This window comes from Bubalus bubalis, chromosome 6, assembly GCF_019923935.1.
Source record: "Bubalus bubalis isolate 160015118507 breed Murrah chromosome 6, NDDB_SH_1, whole genome shotgun sequence".
Lineage (NCBI taxonomy): Eukaryota > Metazoa > Chordata > Mammalia > Artiodactyla > Bovidae > Bubalus > Bubalus bubalis.
Genome location: NC_059162.1, coordinates 51,502,605 through 51,529,569, shown reverse-complemented (window position 1 = coordinate 51,529,569; position 26,965 = coordinate 51,502,605). Strand labels below are relative to the sequence as shown.

General features: G+C 37.7%; 1 protein-coding gene across 7 annotated transcripts in view; it reads left to right on the top strand.

The window, feature by feature from the left end:
* The first annotated feature begins 1,671 nt into the window (after window positions 1-1,671).
* BRDT (bromodomain testis associated) overlaps window positions 1,672-26,965 on the top strand; it is a 58,411-nt gene continuing 33,117 nt past the window's right edge. Inside the window, exons 1-9 of one of the 7 annotated variants that reach the window (XM_044944706.2) lie at window positions 1,672-2,028; window positions 2,159-2,203; window positions 16,108-16,248; window positions 16,442-16,681; window positions 17,616-17,753; window positions 19,175-19,289; window positions 23,109-23,278; window positions 24,100-24,453; window positions 26,626-26,754. In XM_044944706.2, coding sequence (XP_044800641.1) covers window positions 16,493-16,681; window positions 17,616-17,753; window positions 19,175-19,289; window positions 23,109-23,278; window positions 24,100-24,453; window positions 26,626-26,754 — 1,095 coding nt within the window. In that variant the 5' untranslated portion in view covers window positions 1,672-2,028; window positions 2,159-2,203; window positions 16,108-16,248; window positions 16,442-16,492. Of the gene's footprint in view, window positions 2,088-2,158; window positions 2,204-16,107; window positions 16,249-16,441; window positions 16,682-17,615; window positions 17,754-19,174; window positions 19,290-23,108; window positions 23,279-24,099; window positions 24,454-26,625; window positions 26,755-26,965 lie in introns of all 7 variants that reach the window. The other 6 variants (XM_044944705.2, XM_044944709.2, XM_025288280.3 and 3 more) reach the window with 6 other exon arrangements.

Here is a 26,965-nt window from a genome sequence, read left to right as displayed (position 1 = left end):
AAAGAGAGAGAGAGAGAGAGAGGAAACAAGGCACTTACCAAAAGGAGATGGTAATGGAGAGGGAGCACTGCAGGAGAGGAGGTTGGAGCTGAACATAGATAAATCACATAAGACTTTGTAGCTCATCTTAAGAGTTTTGATCTCTATCTTTAAATAATGGGAAATAATTTAATGGTTTTAAGAGTGTCAACATGATGAGATTTAGCTTTTCTAAAAAAGATCACTCAGGTTTCTCTGTGGAGTATGCTTTTATTCCTTCCACTGGTTCTCAGGCGAAGGAGAGCCAAAAACATGACAGTGAGCAAGATTTGCACTAAGTCATTCCTGGGTTTTATTTCCTTTGACTTCTCTTAGCTCTTTCATGGTGATGGTCACACCAGAGGTCTATACCTGGGTTACACCCTAAGTCTTACCTTTTTGCTGCATGATGAGATTTTATACAATAAAAACAAGTTCAGTTCAGTTCAGTTCAGTCGCTCAGTCATGTCTGACTCTTTGCGACCCCATGAACTGCAGCACGCCAGGCCTCCCTGTGCATCACCAACTCCCGGAGTTCACTCAAACTCACATCCATCGAGTCAGTGATGCCATCCAGCCATCTCATCCTCTGTCGTCCCCTTCTCCTCCTGCCCCCAATCCCTCCCAGCATCAGTCTTCTCCAATGAATCAACTCTTCGCATGAGGTGGCCAAAGTACTGGCGTTTCAGCTTTAGCACCATTCCTTCCAATGAACACCCAGGACTGGTCTCCTTTAGAATGGACTGGTTGGATCTCCTTGCAGCCCAAGGGACTCTCAAGAGTCTTCTCCAACACCACAGTTCAAAAGCATCAATTCTTCAGCACTCAGCTTTCTTACAGTCCAACTCTCACACCCATACATGACTACTGGAAAAACCATTGCCTTGACAAGTATTAAATCTAAATAAAGTAAATGCTGTGATATTAACTCTTCCGTACAATTCTTGGTCATTGGGTTACTTGGAAACAAAGACTAAAACAAACAAGCAAAAAAAAAAAAGACTTTCTTTGAGTAAGAGTCTTTCTAATGTAAAAATGCCTACAACTCATTATTTATGTTGACCTCTAGTAGTTGTGACTTTCTTGTGAACACTTGGTCCTGATGACCTTTACTCTCACATAAAAGAGACTGAATCCCATGCAAGTTCTTAATGACCCTCAGATTTACGATTCAGGAATCTGGAGGTTGATTGGGTTTTGATGGGTTTATCAGGCAGTTCTCAGCTGTTTTTTCTCCTCCCCTCCCTCATCCACTCTTCAATCTTGGAATGAATACTAAGGAATTTAGAAATATTGTTTGCAATTGGATCCAAAGGCAACTACTGTGCTGAATACACTTTTCGAATTCACTCCCACAAATAATGAGGAGGTACTGACTGGCCAAGACTCTCAAAATCCAGACTGTCTCCTTACCCAGCTGTTGTGAAATAGATCATTAAGTGCTATTTTAAACCCAAAGAGCTCATGTTGGCTCCAACTTCACCTTTTACCAAATGCTAAACACTCACTACTTTCAAGAGAATGGAGTTTTGGGGAGGGTGGGAGGAAAAGTATGAAAAGCAATGAAAACACCACAAGTCGAAACTCATGTATCCTCATGACAACATGGAAGCTAATCCGTTGATTTGTTTTGACGGTACACGCCTTTAGGGCGGCGCTCCTACTCCTATATCCTTCGCTCTCTGTACCGGGCCTGGCTCTCAGGAGGAAGCAAGCGATCAGCAAACTTGCACTTGGTGCGTGAACCACCCAGGCCCCAGCCGAGGACCTCGAAGCTCAGACCTCAGGCACCCTTCCAGCGGTCTGGAGCCAGGCTGAGTCACGTGACGTGCTCCAGCCAATGGGCCCGCCGCCGGTGGAGCGTCGCGGATAAAGGCGCCTGTCGCTGCCCGCTAGCGGCCGCCATTGGGGTGAGAGCTGGCGGCGACGGACTGTAGAGAACTGCTTCCCTGGACCGCTTCATCTTGTGCAAGCTGAAAGGAGCGATCTGAGAAGTCCTTTCCACAAGGGGTAAGGGAACCCCAGCGGGAAGCACTACTCTGGAATCCAGGCCCTCGCTGTCACCCTGGGTAGGGAGTAACCGTTGTTTTTTTTTTCTTTTTCCCCCCTCCTCCCCTCCCCCATCAACATTGTGCGACAGTAAAGGCAGTTAGAGAGGCCATCCCGGTGTGTGGCTGCAGCCCAGGTGAGCTGCCAGTTCCTTTCTTTTGGTCTTCCCAGCGGCAAGCTCCTTGCCCCATTGGACCTCTAAAAAAAAATTTTTTTTTTTTTTTTTTGGCTTTTCTCTTAAACGCTTGGTTCTTTTTTTTTTTTTTTCCCTAAGGAAGGAGTAGGAAAAGGGAGGTTGAGCGAGGGGTTAGGGGTCTAGTTGTGCAACCTCCTCCCATTTTGAAAAACACTCATGTTCTTTGTAGTTCTCGTACGTCTTGGATTGGTGGAGCACTGCTGGTACTGTAGTTTCGTGAATGCAGGGGAGAGCAAAGAGCTTTAGATGTAGCTGACGTTTTAGTTGTGTCATCATTTGGGACAGGAGATTTCCCGTCCTTGATTCATTAATTCATTCACGTTAAGTTACTTAAAACCCTTGGAACATATTAAAGCCTCTGTTGGGTGTTGTGGAATCTGGAGATGGGCCTGGCTTCAAGGCGCTGCGTTGTGTTAAGAATTAAAATGAGGTATGTACAGGGTGCTTTGGGACCTGTGGGAAGCGCCCGTATGGTTGGAAGGCAGCAGGGGAGGCTTCTGGGTAGGGGATTACTGATCTGGGTCTTGAGACCAATAGAAGTTAGTCTAAAGAGTAAGGGGAGCTCTGATGAGGAGAAATTTTCCAGAGGCTTGGACATGGTGTGAGTACAAAGTAGGGTGGGACAGTGGAGAAGGGCAGATTTTTGAATGTGGCTGGCACCATGTTGGGAGAGTAGCAAGAGATGAGTCTAGTGAGGTAGGCAAGGGGCTGTAAGAGGATTTGTCTTGTATCATGAAAGGCTGTGGGTTGAACAGTATGATCTTAAGTGGCTGAACAAAAAATCAAAACATCCCCATTGCATTAATTCAGGTGGGAGATTATAAGTGATTGAAGGAAGGAAGTGGTTTGGAGATAGAAAATAGGAACACTTAAATATATTCTGAATATGTAAATTTATATTCAAATAAATTGTTTAGAGGTATTTGATACCATGAAGAGTCTGAGAACTGCAAAAAGGGAGTAAACAAGACCTCTGGGGGATATTAATGGGTTAAAGAAGATGAGATTATAATTCCTTTGAAATTCTAATCTGACCCACCTATTTGTTCTCTTAGCACCCTCTTCTTATCTCCATCACAGCGATAATTATATGTATCCTGTTGCAATTGCCTGTTTGTAGATCTTTGTGAAGAGATTATTGTATCCCCATTTCCTAGCTCAATCCACCATTGTAGGCAGTTTGTAAATATTTAATAAGTGAACAAACAGAATCTGGGGAAAGTGGTATCCTGGAAACCAGCAAAGAGTTTAAAGAGAATCACAATAGACTGGTGACAGATATAGCTGAGAGGTCAAGTAAGGTATAAGGTTCAAAAAAGAATCCATTGGATTAAACAAGTAAATATGGTAAGTATTAACTTTAGTGTAAGGTCAGTTTTGGGCATTGCTTGTCAGCTGGTAAAGAATCCACCTGCAATGCGGGAGACCTGGGTTCGATCCCTGGGTTGGGAAGATCCCCTGGAGAAGGAAAAGGCAATCCACTCCAGTATTCTGGCCTGGAGAATTCCAGGGACTGTAGAGTCCATGGGGTTGCAAAGAGTCGGACACGACTGAGTGACTTTCACTTCACAAGGGCAGTTTTAGAGGAATGGCAGGAAAAAGTCATGTTTGAGGTAGGGAGTAAAAATATCATTTTTCAAGGTGCTCTGACGTGAGATACAGAAGAGAAGATAGAGACCCCAAGGACAGAATAGGATCAAGAGTGGAATTTTTAAAAATTGAGAAAGTTTGTCTGGACGGTAAGCTAGTATAGAAATACTTAAGATGCAGGCAAAAGAGAGCAAGTGTTATTCTAGAGTATCTGGGGAAAGAGTTCAGACAAGAAAATTGAGGGACAAGCAGATGAGAAGATTGAATTGTTGTGAAGAATATACATCATCTACAAATCACTGTTTGACCTTATTAAATAAAGCCTGAAGAAACCATTTTCTCCCTTGAACTGGAGATGTCTAGTTTGAAAGTCGGTATTTGAGCTCATCACAAGGGCAGATTACTTTTGACCTGAGTCCTAGAGGCATCAGGGTTCAAAATCTAAACTCCGCAACCCCCCCCCCCCCAATTACCATCACTTTTATTCAGGATATACAGGAGATAAGAGTGTTTGAAAAAAACTAAGGATTAAGCAGCCTTTCACAAACCTAATAAAGACAGAAAGCCCAAATACAAAAAAATAATGCTTTGAGGGATATAACACCAGAGGTGTATAAGCAAAAATAAAATAAGGAAGGAAAGATAGCTTAAATTTAAGGTATACAGTGTAATGATTTGCTTTACATACATCATGAACTGATTATCACAATACATTTAGTAAACATCCATAATCTCATATAGGTACAAAATTCAATGGAAAAAAAAATTTTATTCTCATGAGAACTCTTAACAGAATCCAAGTTCTTTATGCTGTACTGCTTCCTTGCATATGTGAGATCTATGAACTCAACCAGAAGTGTCACCATACAACAAAATAACTTATTCTCTGACATTTATCAAAATAGAAAATATTTTTAAACAGTCTTTATTCAAAGCATCAAAAAATTTCAACTCTATTTTAAATTGAGAAGTAAGTGTGAAAAAAGTTTCTAAAAGGATACACAAGAAGTTGCTAAGAGTTTAAGGAGGGGCATCTGGTTAACTGGAGGACAAAAATGGGAAACTGTTGTGTACTGTTCAAACCATGTGGATGTTAAAATTCAAATAAACTTCATTTTTATGAAATCCATAAATGGTATATTGTCTTAAGAATTTCTCCAGAATTCCCAAGGTTATTTTATAATGGGCAAAAGGGATCTGATTTTCAGGCAACTTGCCCATGGAACCATAGAAAGATTGACAAGGTGGTGCTACATTATTTTGTGATTATCAGAGTAAACCAGAATTCATAATCATTTATGATACATTGTCTTTTGAGCAGTTGTGATTGATGGTTGTTAACACTCAATTCTTAGTGATATGAGATTTCATCTGCCCATGCTATCTATATATCTTTGTAGAAATATATCCATGAGTAAAAAATGTTTTAAAAAGAGAAATAAAATGACAACTCATCATAAACATTAGAAACAACAGTGAATTTTCACATAGGCAGAATAGGTTACAGTTTATGCATAGTTGCCAGCAGACTTGTAACTCCATAGTTCAGTGTGTTGAAGTATAAGTGATTTTAGAGAAGAGTGGTTACCTTGAACTAACCAATCTATCTAAGTGACAAATTACTTCTGACACCTTACTGATTGTGACCTACCATTATGTCAATTACGGTAAATCTTTTGGAGGCTATGTTGCTAGACCATTACGCTGGAATTTTCTGTTTACTCATGGTTATTAAGAGTAAAAGCTGGAAAGAATAAACGTCTTCAGAGAATGTAAAATAAAATTGACAGCTATCTGACAGAAATTTGCCAGTTATTTTTTAAAGCCACATCAGATCAGATCAGTCGCTCAGTCGTGTCCCACTCTTTGTGACCCCACAAATCACAGCACGCCAGGCCTCCTTGTCCATCACCAACTCCCGGAGTTCACTCAAACTCATGTCATTGAGTCGGTGATGCCATCCAGCCATCTCATCCTCTGTCGCCCCCTCTCCTCCTGCCCCCAATCCCTCCCAGCATCAGAGTCTTTTCCAATGAGTCAACTCTTCGCATGAGGTGGCCAAAGTACTGGAGTTTCAGCTTTAGCATCATTCCTTCCAAAGAAATCCCAGGGCTGATCTCCTTCAGAATGGACTGGTTGGATCTCCTTGCAGTCCAAGGGACTCTCAAGAGTCTTCTCCAACACCACAGTTCAAAAGCATCAATTCTTGGGTGCTCAGCCGCCTTCACAGTCCAACTCTCACATCCATACATGACCACAGGAAAAACCATAGCCTTGACTAGACAGGCCTTTGTTGGCAAAGTAATGTCTCTGCTTTTGAATATGCTGTCTAGGTTGGTCATAACTTTCCTTCCAAGGAGTAAGTGTCTTTTAATTTCATGGCTGCAATCACCATCTGCAGTGATTTTGGAGCCCCCAAAAATAAAGTCTGACACTGTTTCCACTGTTTCCCCATCTATTTGCCATGAAGTGATGGGACCGGATGCCATGATCTTCGTTTTCTGAATGTTGAGTTTTAAACCAACTTTTTCACTCTCCACTTTCACTTTCATCAAGAGGCTTTTGAGTTCCTCTTCACTTCCTGCCATAAGGGTGGTGTCATCTGCATATCTGAGGTTATTGATATTTCTCCCGGCAATCTTGATTCCAGCTTGTATTTCTTCCAGTCCAGCGTTTCTCATGATGTACTCTGCATATAAGTTAAATAAGCAGGGTGACAATATACAGCCTTGACGTACTCCTTTTCCTATTTGGAACCAGTCTTTGTTCCATGTCCAGTTCTAACTGTTGCTTCCTGACCTGCATACAAATTTCTCAAGAGGCAAGTCAGGTGGTCTGATATTCCCATCTCTTTCAGAATTTTCCACAGTTTATTGTGATCCACACAGTCAAAGGCTTTGGCATAGTCAATAAAGCAGAAATAGATGTTTTTCTGGAACTCTATTGCTTTTTCCATGATCCAGCGGATGTTGGCAATTTGATCTCTGGTTCCTCTGCCTTTTCTAAAACCAGCTTGAACATCAGGAAGTTCACGGTTCACATATTGCTGAAGCCTGGCTTGGAGAATTTTGAGCATTACTTTACTAGCGTGTGAGATGAGTGCAATTGTGCGGTAGTTTGAGCATTCTTTGGCATTGCCTTTCTTTGGGATTGGAATGAAAACTGACCTTTTCCAGTTGTGTGGCCACTGCTGAGTTTTCCAAATTTGCTGACATATTGAGTGCAGCACTTTCACAGCATCGTCTTTCAGGATTTGGAATAGCTCCACTGGAATGCCATCACCTCCACTAGCTTTGTTCGTAGTGATGCTTTCTAAGGCCCACTTGACTTCACATTCCGGGATGTCTGGCTCTAGGTCAGTGATCACACCATCGTGATTATCTGGGTCGTAAAGGTCTTTTGAGCTCCTTTTAAAAAGTTTTAAAATAAGGAACAAGATAGGGATTGGCTTCCCCGGTGGCTCAGCTGGTAAAGAACTTGCCTGCCAGTGCAAGAGATGCAAGTTCTTTCCCTGGGTCAGGAAGATCCCCTGGAGAAGAAAATGGCATCCCACTGCAGTATTCTTGCCTGGGAAATCCCATGGACAGAAGAGCCTGGTGGGCTACAGTCCATGGGGTCGCAAAGAGTATAAGCACACACACAGGGGACCCTGGTGGTCCACTGGTTAGGACTGTTACTGCTGAGGGCTGAAGTTCATCCCCGGTAGAGGCTGAACTAAGACCTCACAAGCCTTGTGGTGTGGCTGGGAAAAAAACAGAGAACTAACATAACTTTGAACACTAAGACTGGGATAATTATAAAGCAGTTTTATTAAGGGGATAATTCCTAGTCCTCTATTGCTGGATAGTTTCACCTCACACTAGAAACCAGGACCTCCAGCCAAGTACTGCAGAGCACTTCTGAGATAATTATCAGATTACCAAATATTAGCTATTGTTTTGCCCAGTGATGATTATCAGAGCTTTTGTCCATGGTCAGTCCATCTGCAGCATTAAGTAACGATGTACTTTATTATTAAAGATTGCTGATATAGAAAAATGGATAAAATAGTACAAAGGAGCCCTGTATAACACCAAGAATTGTCAACATTTTTTATGTGTTTGCTTGTCTGTATAGGTTTTTCCCCCAAATCTTTAAACATTTCACAAATGTTACTATTCACACGGAAGTTTTTATTTATTTATTTTTTAACTGAAGGATAATTGCTTTACAGAATTTTGTTGATTTCTGCCAAACATCAGCATGAATCAGCCATAGATATACATATGTCCCCTCCTTCTTGAACCTCTCTCCCATCTCCCTCCACATCCCAGCCCTCTAGTGTTGTTACAGAGCTGCTGTTTGAGTTCCCTGAGCCATACAGCAAATTCCCATTTGCTATTTTACATAAGGTACTCTCTCCATACATCTCACCCTCTCCTCTCCCCTGCTCCCAACCCACGTCCATAAGTCTGTTCTCTGTCTGTCTCCACTGCTGCCCTGCAAATTTCATCAGTATCATCTTTCTAGATTCTATATATATGCATTAGTATATGGTATTTTTCTTTCTCTTTCTGACTTACTTCACTCTGTATAATAGACTGTAGGTTTATCTACCTCATTAGAACTGACTCAAATGCATTTCTTTTTATGGCTGAGTAATATTCCATTGTATATATGTACCACAGCTTCTTTATCCATTCATCTGTCAATGGACATCTAGGTTGCTTCCATGTTCTAGCTGTTGTAAATAGTGCTGCAGTGAACATTGGAGTACATGTGTGTTTTTCAATTTTGGTTTCCTCAGGGTGTGTGCCTAATAGTGGGATTGCTGGGTCATATGGTAGTTTTATTTCTAGCTTTTTAAGGAACCTCCATACTGTCTTCCATAGCAGTTATATCAGTTTACATTCCCACCAACAGTGCAAGAGGTTTCCCTTTTCTCTACACCCTCTCCAGCATTTATTATTTATTGTTGTAGACTTTTTGGTGATGGCCATTCTGACTGGTATGAGGTGACATCTCATTGTAGTTTTGATTTGCAGTTCTCTAATAACAAGCAGTGTTGAGCATCTTTTCATGTGTTTGTTAGCCATCTATATGTCGTCTTTGGAGAAATGTCTGTTTAGGTCTTTTTCCCACTTTTTGACTAGGTTATTTGTTTTTCTGGTATTGTATGAGTTGCTTGTATATTTTGGAAATTAATCCTTTGTGAGTTGTTTCACTTGTTATTATTTTCTCCCATTATGAAGATTGTCTTTTTACCTCCTTTATAGTTTCCTTTGCTATGCAAAAGCTTTTAATTTCAAGTCCCACTTGTTTATTTTTGTTTTTATTTCCATCACTATAGGAAGTGGGTTGCAGAGGATCTTACTTTGATTTATGTCATCAAGTGTTCTGCTTATGTTTTCCTCTAAGAGTTTTATAGTTTCTGGTCTTACATTTAGGTCTTTAATCCATTTTGAGTTTATCTTTGTGTATGGTGTTAGGAAGTGCTCTAATTTGAGTCTTTTACATGTAGTTGTCCAGTTTTCCCAGCACCACTTATTGAAGAGGCTGTCTTTGCCCCATTGTATATTCTTGCCTCCTTTATTAAAGATAAGGTTCCCATAGGTGTGTGGCTTTATTTCTGGGCTTTCTATCTTGTTCTTGTGGTCTATATTTCTGTTTTTGTACCAGTACCATACTGTCTTGATGGCTGTAGCTTTGTAGTGTAGTCTGAAGTCAGGAAGGTTGATTCCTTCAGCTCTGTTATTTATTTGTTTCCAGCTCCACTCTTCTTTCTCAAAATTGCTTTGGTTATTCAGGGTCTTTTGTGTTTTCATATGAATTGTGAAATTTTTTGTTCTAGTTCTGTGAAAAATGCCATTGGTAATTTGATAGGGATCAAGTTGAATCTGTAGATTGCATTTGGTAGTACAGTCATTTTCACATTATTTATTCTTCCAACCCAGGAACATGGAATATCCCCATCTGTTATTGTTGTCTCTGATTTCCTTCATCAGTGTCTTATAATTTTCTGTCTGCAGTTCTTTTGTATCCTTAAGTAGGTTTATTCCTAGGTATTTTATACTTTTTGTGGCAGTGGTCACACTAAAATTTTTGAGCATGTATTTAAAGTAAACTTTTTTCCCTTACATAATTGTCCTACTGTTCTCACACCTATTGAACCAATTCCCTCATTGTCCCCAGAAATGTCTTTTTTTTTTTTTTTAACTACACCCTACAGCACACAGGATCTTAATTTCCCAACCAGGGTTGAACCTGTGCACCCTGCAGTGGAAGTGTGGAGTCTTAACCACTGGACCTCCAGGGAAGTCCTCAAAAATGTCTTTAATAGTTGCTTCAAACCAAAATTTGACATAGGGTAGTAAGTTGAGTTCAGTTATTATGTCTTAATTCAGAGCAGTTCCTAATTTTCTTTAAGTCTTGAGTTTTTCTAAAAAGCTAGGCCATTTGTCTTATAAAATCTTCCATATTATAAATTTGTCTCATGATTTTTGTTTTATTCTAGCAGGTGTCAAAAAACTCTGCTGTGATGGCAGTGTCCTATAGCTGCACTGTTGCATACAGTAGGCACTAGGAATATGTGGCTATTAAGCACTTATAATGCAGTTGAATTTTTAAAAAAACTAATTAATTTTTTGGCTGCACTGGGTCCTTATTGCTGTACATAGTCTCAGTAGTTGTGGTACATGGGCTTAGTTGTCCCAAGGCATGTGGGATCTTCCCCAACCAGGGATTGAACCCATGTCCCCTGCATTGTCAGGCAGATTGTCAACCACTGGACCACCAGGGAAGTCCCGAGGCTAAATTTTTAATCTTGGTAATTTTGGTTAATTTAAATTTAAAGTTACATTTGGCTAGAGGCTATCATACTGGACAGCACAGCTGTAGCCATTGAATTTTCTGTTACAAAAATGGTAAATCTACAAGCTTGTTACACATTTTTGGCAAAAATTCTTTATAGATGCTATGTAGACTGTATTTTGTCTTGTCTGGACATATATATATGTGTATGTGTGTGTGTCTTTTATCCCAATACATAGTATTTAAGTCTTTACTAGTTAGTACTGTTTTCCTAAATAATACAAAAGCCTCAGTTTTGGATTTGACTAATTTGGTACAGATGTCTGATTAAAATACCACAATTAAGAAGATATGGACAAGTGTTGAAATAAAATGGTCATATGAAGAAGTGGTATGAGTAGTTATGGGTGTATTGGATGCAAAAGGGAACAATTTTAAGTGTTGCTAGCCAATATAGATACTACAGAGGAGTCTGGGGAGATAACTGAGGAAGGCCAGTGAGGGATTTGGACTATTTCAGAATATTTTAGTGATCTTGGGAGAGCAGTTTCAGAAGAGAGCTGGAGAAATCGGATGGATATATTTGACCTTCACAAAATTTTTTGCACCCAAGGGTTTTTTTGTTTGGTTTTTTTTTAGAGCAGCTTTAGGTTCCCAGCAAAATTGAAATATACAGAGATTTCCCATGTATTTCCTGCCCCAACACATGCATAGTCTCTTGTTAGGAGCATCCTGAAACAAAATGGTATATTTGTTACAGTAGATGAACCATTTTGTTCATCTCTGTACTTTTCAATTTTGTTGACACAACAAATTTTATAATTTAAAATCTGATGTTTGCATTAGGGTTCACTCTTTCTTCCTAAAGATTTGGGCAAATGTATAATGGCATGTATCCATCATTATGGTATCATACAGAGTATTTTCATTACCGTAAAAATTCTCTGCTCCATTTTTTTTCATCCTTTTCTCTCCCTGCCTCCTGGCAACCACTGAGGTTTTTACTGCCTCCATAGTTTTACCTTTTCCAGAATGTCATATGTTGTTGTTGTATTTAATATTCCTTTATGTCTTTTTGTGGCTATATAAATCATTTCTTTTTAGCACTAAGTAATATTCCATTGTCTGACTGTTGCTTCACAGTTTATCCATTCTCCTGCTGAGGAACATCTTTATTGCTCCCAAGTTTTGGTAATTATGTATAAAGCTACTATAAATATCCGCATGCAGATTTTTGTGTGGAAAGGTGTTTTTAAGGAAAATAATTTTAAGATGCTGATTAGAACATGTTTGTGGGCAGAGATATCAGCAGAAGTTAATAACAGATAAACACATAGAAAATGAAACCTTAAGACAAAGCAGGAAGCAGAACCATGTGTTGCATAATCTTTATTTAAGTAGGGGAAAGCCTTAATAAACATAATAAAAAATAAACATACAATAATGGAGATAAAGGAATAATGAAACAATAGGTTTCTGGAAAAAGGGAAAGAAGATCCTTATGGAAGAGAGGTGAGGCACTTATGAAATAAGAGGAAATGGACTAGGGAATAAAAGAAACCAAGAGATTAATGTTTAAATAAAGTTTCTTATAAACTGAAATCATTTGCAAATGGGGATAGTGAGGCTGAGGTTTTTTTTTTTGACTGTCATGTCCCAGTTGTAGCATGTGGGATCTTAGTTCCCTGACCAGGGCTCAAACCCATGCCCCCTGCATTGGGAGCCCAGAATCTTAGCCACTGGACCACCAGGGAAGCCCTGAGGCTGAGATTTTGAGGAGTGGAACAAATTTGAGAACGGTGTTTTATAATTGATATACATTCATTCATTCATTATTATTTTTTTTTTTTTTTTTTTGAAGACAGATTCCTGAGCAGCAGGAACTTAGATGTAAAACATTCTTGATTTCTCTCCCCACTTTTCCCTATATAAACAAGTCACATCTGCTCTATCTCTAACATAAAATTGAACCTGAACACTTTAATTCAGCATATGTGGGCTCTGTCTTATGCATTGAATCAATGCAAACAAGGTCCATAAGCTGAAACAGCATTTACATTTTGGGGATTAGGGGGAGGGTTGGATTGGAAGACTGACAGTGACAAGTGGGTAAAAATAATAGTAGTGAAGAGGGTATTAGCTGATAAATTAGAACTGAGGAGGAGCTAGTTAAGTATGCCTATTTAAAATGAGAATGTGAAGGAAAAGTCACTCTAAGGAGCTGACAATTTTGAATAGATCTAGAAGAAAAGCATTTCAAGCAGAGTATAAAGGCCCAAAGACTGGAACTGGCTTGATGCAAAGAAGTGAAAAAAGAGATTGAGCTGGGAGAGTAGGAAAGGAGGTGGAAGGAACAATGAACCAGACCTTGGAAGGTTTCAGCTCAGTCTGGTGGCGATGGTGTTAGTCTGTTAAAGGATGATCACTGGGGCTAGGGTCATAGTGGTAGAAGAAGTGAAAATTTGAGATTTATTTTGGAGGAGGAATCATCAGAGAAATAAAATCACAGTGAGATCCCATCTTACACCCACCAGAAGAGCTAAAATGCAAGCTGTCCATAATACCAAATACAAAGATATGGAATAACTGGAAATTTTAGACTATTGTTGTGTATATAAATTGGTACGTTTTGGAAAACTGGTGGTATCTACTAAGGTTGAACATATACATAACCTTTGTCCCAACAATTTTACTTCGGGGTTTATACCCAACATAAGGCATGTACATATACACTAAAGCATTTCATGGCATTATTTGTCATAGTTAAATATTGGAAAACCTAAAAGTCCCAATAGGAATGGATAAATTTTGATATGATTTTACAATAGAATACAACAGGCAAAAACATAGATAAATCTCAAAAACAATATTGGTAAAAAAGCCAGACACAATGTAATACATAGTAAACAATACTATATTTATGTAAAATTCAAAAAACAGTCACAATTTAATGTATGGGGATAGAAGTCATCCTAGTGGTTATCTGTGGAGGAGGAGGATGTAGTGATTTGGGTATTCAAAAGGTAGGCTACCTTTAAGTAATTGCAAAGCCAGGATAAGAGCCAGTTTCAGTTGCAACACTGAAATAGCACCTTCTTTCTTTTCAATGACTTTTTATTGAGTTCTAGTGCATATTTGTATAAGATGAGAAAAGTGAAATGATGAGATAAAATTGTAAGACTGATAATAATCTCCAAGTTAATTCATTTTAATGTAGTGGTTCTTTTGCTTAGTGGCTCAGTCATGTCCGACTCTTTGGGACCCCATGGACTATAGCATGCCATGCTCTTCTGTCCATGGGGATTCTCCAGGCAAGAATACTGAAGTGGGTTGCTGTGCCCTCCTCCAGGGAAGCTTCCCAACCCAGGGATTAAACCCAGGTCTCCCTCATTGCAGGCAGATTCTTTACTGTCTGAGCCACCAGGGAACCCCAAGAATACTGGAGTGAGTAGCCTATCCCTTCTCCAGGGGATCTTCCTGACTCAGGAATTGAACTGGGGTCTCCTGCATTGCAGATGGATTCTTTACCAGTGGAGCTACCAGGGAAGCCCCAGTAATGGTTCTTAATCTTAACTATATATCAGAATGTCCAGGGAACTTAAAAAAGAAAGAAAACTGATTCTCAAGCCATATCTCCAGGGGTTGGGACCTAGAACTGGGTTTATTTAGATACACATTCTGTAGACAGTGATTCTCTGAAAAGGCAAGACGGCCTTGGGAGAAATACACTCCACAGACAGTGGGTGGGCCATCTCAGAAGGCCATTGGTATTTTTTTAAATGATCCACAGTGCCTCATTACAATGGCTGCTGCTGCTGCTGAGTCACTTCAGTCGTGTCCGACTCTGTGCGACCCCATAGACGGCAGCCCACCAGGCTCCCCCGTCCCTGGGATTCTCCAGGCAAGAACACTGGAGTGGGTTTTACAATGGCTACTATTAATCAAAAGAACAGAAAATAGCACATGTGAGGATGTGGAGAAATTGGAACCCTTAAATGGTAGGAATGTAAAACAGTGCTGCTGCTGTAGAAAACAGTATGGGATTCCTCAAAAAATTAAAAATTTCCATACGATCTAGCAATTCCACATCTGCACTTGTGGGGATATATCCCTACGAATTGAAAGTAGGGTCTTGAAGAGGTATTTATTTGTTGTTTAGTCACTAAGTCGTGTCCAACTCTTTTTGTGACCCCATGGACTGTAGCTCACCGGGCTTCTCTGTCCATGGGATTTCCCAGGCAAGAATACTGGAGTGGGTTGCCATTTCCTTCTCCAGGGGGTCTTCCTGACCCAAGGACTGAACCTGCATCTCCTGCATTGGCAGGTAGATTCTTTACCAGTGAGCCACCTGGGAAACCCATATATTTTTCTTATAGCAGCACTATTCACAATAACCAGAAGGTGGAAACTACTCAAGTGTCTGTCAATGAATGAATGGAGAAACAAAATGTATATACATACAATGCAATACTATTATTAAGATGAAGGAAGTTCTTACACATGCTACAATATGGATGAACCTCAGACCTTATGCCAAGATAGATAGTGAAGTGAAAGTCACTCACTCGTGTCTGACTTTTTGCAACCCCATGGATTATACAGTCCATGAAATTCTCCAGGCCAGAATGCTGGAGTGGGTACCCTTTCCCTTCTCCAGGGAATCTTCCCAACCCAGGGATCGAACCCAGGTCTCCTGCATTACAGCGGAATTCTTTACCAGCTGAGCCACCATAAGCAAGTCACAAAAAGACAAATACTGTGTGATTGTACTTATATGAGATTACTGGAGTAGTCACATTAATAGAAACAGAAAATTAAAACAGTGGTTGCCAGGGGCTGGAGAGAGGGGAGATTTAGGAATTGTTTAATGAGTATAGTATGGAGTTTCAGTTTTGTGAGATAAACAAGTTCTGGAGATAAGTTGCTCAAAAATATGAAAATACTTAATGCTTTTGAACAGTACACTTAAAAGGAGTTAAGATAGTAAATTTTATGCTGTATGTATTTTGCCACAATTCTACAGCAAGAGTTGAAAACTAACACTGCTTTAATGCAATATGTGTGTATGTGTGTGTTCATATACTGGCTAAATGTTAACACTGATCTCTAAAAATGGACAATTTATTTAATAATCATACTTTTCATTTTGCTGATACACTTGGTAGTACCTTTGCTCTTTTATCCTTAAAGTAGTAATGTTGTCTAGGGATGTTAGATACCATCTCTCTGAAATATTCATGAAGCTTTAAACTATTCTATGTTAGTTGTAATATGCGCTGAACAGTAGCATTTTAACATTAGTCATTTTTCTTCCTAATAATTCACTTTTAAAATAAATCACTTTATTTAAATTAGCCAGAAAAATTCCTTTGCCTTTCTCCCTTCACTAGTTAATAGTTGTAGAATAAACTGTATACTCACATTACCTTTAACATTCCCTATTACTTCTTTTTTTTTTAAACCAGGAATTTATAGACTTTTCCTGCTAAGACAATTTGTGTTTAAGAAAGGCAGAAAGAAATTACTGTAAAACATTGGAGTAACTTAAATCACCCAAAACGAAGGCATACATAATGAAACCACTTTTAGTACTTACATAGAAAAAGGTTCGTGTTTGTTTTTCAAATTGAATAATTTGCTTTTTCTTTTGCTGTCCTAATCATGATATGCTTTAAAATATGAAATCTACTTTTGAAGGAAACTTTTCTGTTCCTATAGAAACCATTTTAAAGGTGCTTTGAAAATAACTCAGTTTTTGTTGTTGTTGTTGTTTTGGTTTCTTTTTTTTTTTTTAAATAGGATATGTACCTGTAGACAATACTAGAATATAAGGATTTGAAGCAGTTGAGAATGTCTCTGCCAAGTCGACAAACAGCTATTGTTAACCCTCCACCACCAGAGTATATAAATACTAAGAAAAATGGGCGATTGACGAATCAGCTGCAGTATCTACAGAAGGTTGTCCTGAAGGCTTTGTGGAAGCATCGTTTCTCCTGGCCTTTTCAGCAGCCTGTGGATGCTGTCAAACTAAAGTTGCCTGTGAGTGTGTCTTATAATTATATTTGTTTAAAACAAATAAAGCCCCGTAAATGTCCACTGACAGACTAATATTATGAAATATATTTAATAAGTTATTCAGCACCACTAAAGAATATCCCAATGAATATTTTTTCCTTAGCCAAAAAACTCATTTTTCTGAGGATTGAAATTCTCATTTTAGCAATTTCTGGTAAATTATAAGTATATGCTTTCTTGTTTATAGCATATGTTCCTGATTTTTGATGTAAGGTTGTCTTAAATGTCCCCTTCTCCAAGAAGTCCCTCTTGACAATACTGGCAGACTCAGGTGCTTCATGCACAGAATTCAACTTTAGGTCTTAGAAATTTTTGTGCATGCTAAGTCACTTTACTTGTGTCCAACTCTTTGAGACCCCATGGACCGTAGCCTGCCAGGTTCCCCTGTCTATGGGATTTTCCAGGCAAGAATACTGGAGTGAGTTACCATGCCCTCCTCCAGGGGATCTTTTCCAACCCAGGGTTCAAACCCACATCTCCTGCATTGGCAGGCAGATTCTTTACCACTAGCACCACCGTTTAGCCACCTGATAGTGGAATGCTTAAGAATTTGTAATATAACTAGTAAACTGTGGAGCTGAGATTGTACTCATAAATCCTAGTTTCTTTTTCTTCATGCCCTCCACTTGTTATTTTCCAGGATGGTTCTACTCTTTTATTATTTTGTTATGCCTTCTATTTTGTTATTGGCTTTTGTTTTTCTTCTCTCTGAAGAAAAATGTCATGGTAATCAACTTTGTTTCTCATCACAAAAGGTTTTATTTCCATATTATGGCTTTTAAAGGTAATCAATTTCTGTCTCTAGTTACAGGTGTATAGTTTCTTAAAATTCTTTATGTACCAATTGTTGTGAATTCATTCTTACAACTAATGTTTAGAATTTCTTCTTACACCATAGGATTATTATACCATTATAAAAAACCCAATGGATTTAAACACAATCAAGAAGCGCTTGGAACATAAATATTATGTGAAAGCTTCGGAATGTATAGAAGATTTCAATACAATGTTCTCAAATTGTTATTTATACAACAAGGTCTGTAAGCCTTATGCCATACATGCTAATTCTTTGCTCTTACATAGAGGAGATGTATATAAATAAGTGTGTTGACTTCAAATTTCAAGTCTTGATTTGGGGTACATGATATATTTGTAAAAATACTGTTTTTTACTTGATTTCCTAATTTTCACATAGCAGTATTTGTTCATTTTGCTATATTTTTGTTTGAATAGCTATAATGGCTTATTACGTTTTTAAAAAATAAAATACCAGTGATCCTGGTTTCTGTGAGTAAAGTGTTATTTCAAAATGTTCTCATCTACATTTCTGCCATTTTAATTATAAGATGAATGATAAATCTTATTATACACTAAACTTAGTTAAATTTTTATGGTATGGATTGCTAGCTATAACCTAAGAAGCCAAATGAATGATGTACTTCATACAACTTAACTTAAACTTCAGACATGTTCTGTTTTATCCCAGCAGTAGTATTTGTATTTATGTTAATGTGTTAGCCTGTATGATAATATATGTGGACATTGTGAGCTTAATCTTCACTTGTATTTTCGTCCATAAAATTGGATTTGTGTATTCAGTTTTCCTCTATATGGGATTCCTGTTTCCCTAAGTACAGCATCTTTTTCAAGTGGTCCTATCATATCTAGAAATTTTTTAATTTATATCTCATTTATTCGGAATCACTAGTGACACTGAAATGTAATAGAAATGTTGGTTTGGTTTCCAAGGTAATCATCAGTGCCACCTTATGTGTAATAGATTTAAGACTATAGTCAATAATGAATTTTTTAAAAAATCATAACTAATAGTGTTCTGACAATACCATTGGTAAATTCATTTTAATTTAACAATTCTAAAGAGTCCTTAATTTTTTAAAAGAAAGTTCAGTAATTTTCCTGAACTGTTAATAGCTAACTTAGAAATGTGTCTCCACTTTAGGCTTTTGCTTTGTAATTTACTTTTTTCTCAGTAGTCAAGTAAAGCAAGTTGAAGACTTCTGAGCAGATAGTTAAGACTTAAAAACTTAGCTCTACAGCGTCACTTTATTACTTAGTTAATTGAAAATTGAATTACATCAAGTCAAACCATGAGGTACTTTCCACAACCATGAATATGTTTTGTTTGTAACCTATTTGTAAGGTGGAAATTCTGATTTCTAATACTTTTGTGTGTAAGTAAGATTGGTTGGATTATAACCCTTTAGTGCTCAGAAAGGCATCCCCAGTCCTTTTTAGAAGTTAAAGGGGTAGGATGATAGAATTTTAAGTGTGAGCCGCTATACTGTTTTCTAAACTTAATTTAGAAGCAATAAATACTGTTTAGTAAATACTGTCTAAGAGTACTGTGGCACTGCCTTCACTAAGGGAGCCTCAATTATAGAAATTTGATACAGTGGCCATACTGTGTAAACTCGTTGCATTTTATGTATTTTCTAGCCTGGAGATGACATTGTTCTTATGGCTCAAGCTCTAGAAAAGCTGTTCAGGCAGAAATTATCTCAGATGCCACAAGAAGAACAAGTTGTGGGTGGTAAGGAAAGAATAAAGAAAGGTAAGCAAGAAAAAATTTATGTTCTCATTCTTTCTTTCTCTGTTATACATATTTGAATGCTTGTGTATGGGTGTATAAGGATGATGACTGGAACTAAATAATAAATCCCTGGGAATTCCCTGGTGGTCCAGTGGTTAGAATTTGGTGCTCTCACTGCCAGAGAAATGTGTTTGATCCCTGGTCGGGGAACTAAGATCTTGCAAGCCATGCAGTGTTGCCAAAAGTAAATAAATCCCTGAAAGGAGATAGACATCTAGAAGTCCTTCTACATCCTATTATATTGGTATAAAATGTCCCTTTAAACAATCTGAACCTTGAGCACAAAGATGGCTGTCAGAATGACTGTCATACGAGATTAGGATTACATAGATTATGGCCTTGCAGCAGGTTTCCTATAGAATAGTGCCATTCACGTTGTTGTTGTTTAGTTGCTAGGCTTCTTTGTCCATGGGATTTCCCAGGCAAGAACAGTAGAGTGGGTTGCTTTTTCCTTCTCCAGGGGATCTTCCTGACCCAAAGATTGAACCCACATCTGCTGCATTGGCAGGTAGATTCTTTACTGATGAGCCACCTGGGAAGCCCTATGCCATTCACATAGTGGGCACCAAATAAATCATAGTTGCAATTGCTATTTTAGTGGATCATGTATCTGTGTTGTATTAATTAAGAGGGCCAAAATTGCCAATAATTTCTGTACCAAAAGATCCCCTAGCTAAGAATGAAAAGTTGCTGTTGGGTTTGAAGATTCTCATTTTCTAATTCTTAACTCAAAACTCTAGGAGGGAGGGGAATTTCCCTGGTGGTCCAGTGGTTAAGACTTTGCTTTCCAGCGCAGCAGGTGCAGGTTTGATCCCTAATTGGGGAGCTAGGATCCCATATGTCTTGTGGCCAAAGTAACATAAAAGAGAAGCAATATTGTAACAAATTCAATAAAGATTTAAAAGTGATTCACATAAAAAAATTTTTTTAACTTTAATGGGAAATGTTTTACAGCTAATATCATATTTAAATAAGAAATTAGAAAATTAATCTTAAGTGTTCAGAAGGGTTATTGAAGAGGTAAACCAAGACTGTCACAGTTCAAATGTTGGTTTATCTTTGGGTAACTGAAGCTATAAACCTTGGTTAAGTTCTGTAATCATTCCATGTTCTATGATATCTGGAAATTATTTAGCTTTCATTTTTATAAATATTTGTAAGGTATATGTTAAGTGACTGAGACATAGGAAACTTGTTCCACTTCAGGGGACGGTTGAGGTTGTTTTATTGATAGTATGATATACTTTTTTCCTAGTTGTTAATAGATCTTTAGGGTGGATCATGACTTATAGCTTACTTTCATCCATCCTGTGAGGTAGATACTTAATGATTAATAACTTTTTATTTTGTTCTTGTTTTTGAAGATTGATCTTAAGTCTTACAGAATAAGCCTAAGCATTATAAAACTTATTAAAATAATAAGGCAGTGCATTAGAAAACTGTCAGGTGAAATTACACATAGCGTGTGCTGTGGTTCGAGTGAGAAATTGACTTGCACTGGAAAAGCTGAAGAAGGCTTTAGAGGTGATAGAACTCAAGTTTGGGAAGGTGTAGATTTCCAAGTGACTTTTAGTAGAAGCTTTCTATTGCTTGCTGCTAAGTCACTTCAGTCATGTCCGACTCTGTGTGACCCCACAGACGGCAGCCCACCAGGCTCCCCCATCCCTGGGATTCTCCAGGCAAGAACACTGGAGTGGGTTGCCATTTCCTTCTCCAATTCTATTGCTTAAGTCATGTTATTTTTTTTATGCACATTGGTAGGTAAACTGCCATACGATGGTAGCTAGTCTAAATAATGTGATTACATGTTGATACTTTATGGCAAAGAAAAAACTTTGCCATAATTGAATTGGTGTTGATTTATTGATTGAACAGATATTTAGGTACTTCTTATGTACCAAAACACTATTCTGTATTAGAGTTTAGATTTTAGTAGTGTAAGAGATACATGATAGGTTCAAAGAACATTCCAGACAGAGGGGTCAACTAGGGCAAACGCCTATAACAGGATCTTTTTCTCTTTTGTTACTTTGGGCCATTGCCTTCATTTATGATCTGAATCTTGCTTCCCTCCTTACTTTCTTAAGGATTTTATTGCTTTGGTTATCCCGTTTCATGCATCATTAATCTTTCATTCTCTATCAGGTTAGTTTTATTATGCTATAAATATGCTCTAGTATTTCATCTTTAAAACTCGCCTTTTCCCTGTATCCTTCCTATTTTTTTGCTTTCTTCTTACATACTCATGAACTCACTTCAGTATAGGTTCTAGTGATACTATATCACTAAAAAGGTTCTTATCAGTAGTCTTTATGTTGCTAAATTTAAGTAATATTTTTCTATTCTCATTTGTCAGTATTTGCTTAAAAAGGCCACTGTCTCCTGAAATGCCTTTGTTTCTTGGTACATATTAGTTCTGTGGGTTTACTTTCCATTCTGTAGTCCTTTTGGCCTTATCAATCTCTAAATATTGAGATATTTTTCAGGGCTTGGTATTAGGTATACTTTTCCTAAATTCCACCTGTGTTCTATTAACTCCTAGATGTATAGGATTTGGAGAGTTAGGGATTCTTATATGTTGTATGTCAAATATGATAATAGCATGGAAAAAAGTTAACTAGCAACTGGTGGAATAGAGAAAGGGGGTTGTTTTATACAGGTTGGCTGGAGAAGGGGAGGTGATATTTGAGAATTTGAGTAAAGCCTGAAGGGAATCGTTTGAAGTGAACCATAAGGCTGTCTCCTGACAGGTGGAACAAATAGTGTGCTTATGCTTACCAAACTTGAGGACAGCAGGCCAGTAGTCTGGAGTGAAATAAGTGAAGGGGGTAGGATGATAGGAAAAAGAGGTTGGAAGGAGAGCAGACGTATGGGGAAAAGGGTAGTGAGGTCTTGTGGGGTCCTGAGAAGCCGTTGTGAGGACTTTAGCTTTTACTTGGAGGAAAAGTTAGAAACCACTGGGCATTGAGCAGAAGTGTCTCAATCTTATTTGAATTTGATTGTTATTTTTGAGAACAGAATACAGGATGTAAAAAGCAGAAGGAAAGAAGGCCTCCTAGGATGCTAGTGCAGTAATGCAGGGTTATTACCACCTGTAATAGTTGAATTCTGGATAAGATGGAGCAAAATAGTTTGCTGATGGATTGGAAATGGGGTTTGAGAGAGAGTGGAATCACAGATGACTCCGTTTCTGACCTGAGCAATTAGAATAGAGTTAACCCTGATGGAAGGATGAAATATAGTCCTTGAAATATAGTCATGCCTTGAAATCATGAGGGACAGGTTCCAGGACCCGTCCATGGATACCAAAATCTTTGGATGCTTGAGTTCTTTATATAAAATGGTGTAGTACATGGTCCTTCATATCCATGGGTTGCATCTGAGCATTGTATCCAAGGAGGTTGAATCCACATGTGCAGAACCTATGGATCCTGGGTACTGATTGTAATAGATTGCAGGGTGGTGTGATCTAAATGTCTCCAGTCTTAGCACTCTCTGGGAACATACAGGACAAAAAAACATGTACAGATATTCCTCTGATGAGAGAATCATGTTGACATCTGTTCTGTGTCAGCCAGTGATGGACTAACATGCAGAGCATTCTGAAGACCTCACACAGTACCATGTAGTTGTCTCCAGTGTATCTGAAATTTTTGCTCAGGTTTACAGCTACATGAAGCTAAAATCACAAAAGTTGAACTAAATGTATTAAAGTAGGATGCTAAGAGAAAAATTGCTTTATGTCTTACTCAATACTGACTCTTGTTCACATTTTACTAGGTACTCAACAGAATATGACAGTTTCTATTAAAGGAAAACAGTCCCCCAAAGCACTGGGAAAACTGCTTACACAGCAAGTAATTCCTTCTGTATTTCCTGAAACATCTGTTTCTCCTTCAAACCTGGCACAAGGTGCTCCACTCAACACTGTCTCACAAACAGTCACCCAGGTAAGTTTACTTTCACTTTAAAATGTTTCAGTGTAAGTTTTTTTTTGTGATATCTATACCTTTTTTTGAAGTTTATAGGAAAATTGGTCTTAAGCATACAGCAGTCGGACTTCCCTCATAGCTCATTTGGTAAAGAATCTGCCTGCAGTGCAGGGAGACCTGGGTTCAATCCCTGGGTCGGGAAGATCCCCTGGAGAAGGAAATGGCAACCCACTCTAGTATTCTTGCCTGGAGAATCTCATGGACAGAGGAGTTTGGCAGGCTACAGTCCATGGGGTCACAAGAGTCAGACATGACTTAGCGACTAAAGAGAGAGAGAGATACAGCAGTCAAAAGTCTTTTTATCTGTACACATTTTGTGAACAGAGACCTGGGGTGCAAACCAGATTATTAGGTAGAATCTGAATCGATTTATTATCTCTGTAGTATTAGTATCAGTTGTCTAGCTACTTTTTGGTGTGTGGGGGTGTAACTTTTATTGGTTCATAACTTGGTGGGTTAACAATTTTCTTTTTTAAATTGTGTACCCTAGCTGATTTCAGGTATTCAGAAACTTTTTTTTTTTTAATATAACCATGACTTTTCCCCACCTTTCGTTGGTCTCAAAGTTGACCAGACAATTCTTTGGGATGTAGGAAGGAAATATTTGAACTATTTATTTTACCTATGAAAGAAAATTAACTTTTCCTAAAAACATGGATGACCTGGTGCTAAATATCATTTCATTTTTTTAACTGATAAGGGTAATGATCATAGTTTGAAAACTGTTGCTCTGAATGTCACCTTAAATATAATCTTGTTTTCAAATTGTTTCACTTTAGGTTACAAAGGGTGTGAAGAGGAAAGCAGATACAACAACTCCTACAACTTCAGTAGTTAAAGCAAGTGGTGAATCTTCCCCAACACTTACAGAAAAAAAATCAGGGAAACTGCCACTTATAAAAGAAAATACGCTAAAGAATGTTTTGCCGGATTCTCAGCAACAATATAAAGTTGTAAAGAATGCTAAAGTAACCGAACAATTAAGGCACTGTAGTGAGATTCTTAAAGAAATGCTTGGAAAGAAACATTTGTCATACGCATGGCCCTTTTATAATCCTGTTGATGTTAATGCTTTGGGACTCCATAACTACTATGATATTGTGAAAACCCCAATGGATCTTGGCACCATCAAGGTAAATGTTGTCTTAATAAGAGGAACTTCTTTTCTTGACTATAAAAGTAATCTTGTCATCATAAAGAAATTTAAAATTCAAAAAAAGATAAAAAATCACCAGTCATACCACCTGAAGTAAATGATGGGAACATTTTTAAAATGATGGGAACATTTTAAAGTGTATCCTCTTATTTTCTTCAATTCAAGCACATTCTTGGTTATTTTACCACAGTGTGTGAGTTATAGAATGCAATATAACTCTGTACCCTAAACTTTCACTTTGTAGATATTTTATTGTTATATATTTAAAATATTTTTAATTTGCATAATTTTAATACAAAAAATTTTTTTGGCAAGGCATTTATGTGGTTTCCAATCCTCTGCCAGGTAAGTTTTCTTTATTGCTGATTTGGAAACTTTAAATTACTGGAAAAATTTAGTTATGTATATTTATTTTAGGGAAACTACTAAAAGAATAGAACTATACCATTTTCAAAATGATGCATTATCTCAGTGCTCTTCCTAAATAACTACTCATTGTACTCCCTGTTCTTTATTATTATCTGGAAGTTTGGTTCTTCTTTTATTAAATAAACACAGTTTTGCTTTATTTCATCATCAACATTTTTTGTGAACATGTTACTAACTTTTGTGCTCACCCTTATTTCTTGCTTATTACTCTTTCCTCTCCTGGTTTTTCTTTTTGCTGAAGTGCAAGCTTTAGTGGTTCATCCATGAGCATTTATAGGTAGTAAACGTAATAGTTTTTTCTCTGAAAGTATCTGTGCTTTGTCTATTCTTGAACGGTTCCTTAACTAACTATGGCATTCTAGAACTAGTTATTTTCCCCCAGCACTAGGACAGTATCTTTTGGCGTGTATTGTTGTTGCTAGGAAGTCTGCTATCAGTCTGCTTGTCATCCCTTTGTAGATAATCTCTTTACTGTCTCCAACTGTGTGTTTAATTTTACTCTTCTTGATTGGAAATTAGCACTTTCAAGATGAAGCTCATTTTTTAAGTTCTGAAAAAACAACTAACCATAATCAGTTCAAAATACGCTTTTCTACTTTCCCCTAATACTTTAACTAATTCAGACTGAAAGGTCATGAAACAGTACCTGTAATAGGTAAACCTGAGCTGAGTCTTAAAGGGAGGACTTAGTAAGTTACAGGATATTTCAGGCAGGGGAAGCAACTTGGAACACCCTGAGGTAATAAAAAAAAAAAATTCCAGAATACAATATTTAAGCCAACATGAATGTAATATTAAAAAGTGATTAGGAGAAAATGAGTCTGGAAGGAAACTAGGACTTGACCATGAAAAGCCCTCATCGTAGAGGCTAGAGCTGGCATTAAACATGAGGATTATGTCCTCATATTTGTTTCCTATAATGACTTCTCTAGTAACAATGTGAAGACTGGGCGATGAGGCTATTAAAGAATTCCAGGGATAAGAAGATAGTGACTTTAATTTAGTTCTTTGAAATCATTCCAAATTGCCAGTGATCTGAGTGGTAGAAAATTATGCTTCTTGTTTTAGTTTTGTGTTTTTTTAATTACAAATAAAGTCTGGCATGCTATATTTGTTTATTGGCCTTTGTATTTGTTCATAGATTTTATGTTAATATACACTTGTTTTGCCCAGCAGTTTATAGGATTTTCTTGTCTGATCATTTTTCATTTTATAGTAATGCCTAACTGGCTACTCTACATCCTTCCTCACTGTTCTATCCACTTTTTATGCAGTTACCTAAAAATGTAACCCATCCTGATATTTCTCTTCTGTTCAGTTTTTAATGTCTTTCCATTCCCAGGAGAATTTTAATATTATAAACCCTTCATTTAGATGTTCAAGGCTGATTTAAGGAGTTTGTTTACTCATTGTTTTGCTATAATCAAACTAGTCTATCCTAGATTATCTGGAAACACTCCATTTTTCCCCTGCTTTTGTGACTTTTGTTTCTGTTCTTTTCTTTACTTGGAATGTCCTCCTTCATGTCTACTTGTCAAAATTCATTGGATCTTTTTCAAAGTCTAAAAATACAAGACATGTAGCAGAGTTTTAATTTTGTCAAATCTGGATGGTGGGTATCTGGTTTTGGTATTACCTATTGTTCTATTGTATGTTGGAATTATTTTATAATATAAACACTTAATATAGGTGCTCAAAATTCTGTAATTTTTTAATTTAGGCAAAAATGGATAACCAGGAATATAAAGATGCATATGAATTTGCTGCAGATGTTAGATTAATGTTCATGAACTGCTATAAGTACAACCCTCCAGACCATGAAGTGGTTACAATGGCAAGGATGCTTCAGGTGAGTTTTTACTTGTGTTCTGAAAGTGAGTTTCCTCTGAACATAGCTTAAAATGTTTCATAACTCGAGAGATAAAAAATAACACCCCCTACCCCCACCAAGTAGTAAAGCATAATTTGTACTTTTAAGATTGTGGGGGTGGGTTGTTTGCTTTATGAGGTATAGTATCCATTAGTAGTAAATGTTTTAATGAAGCTGCCCTACATATAGA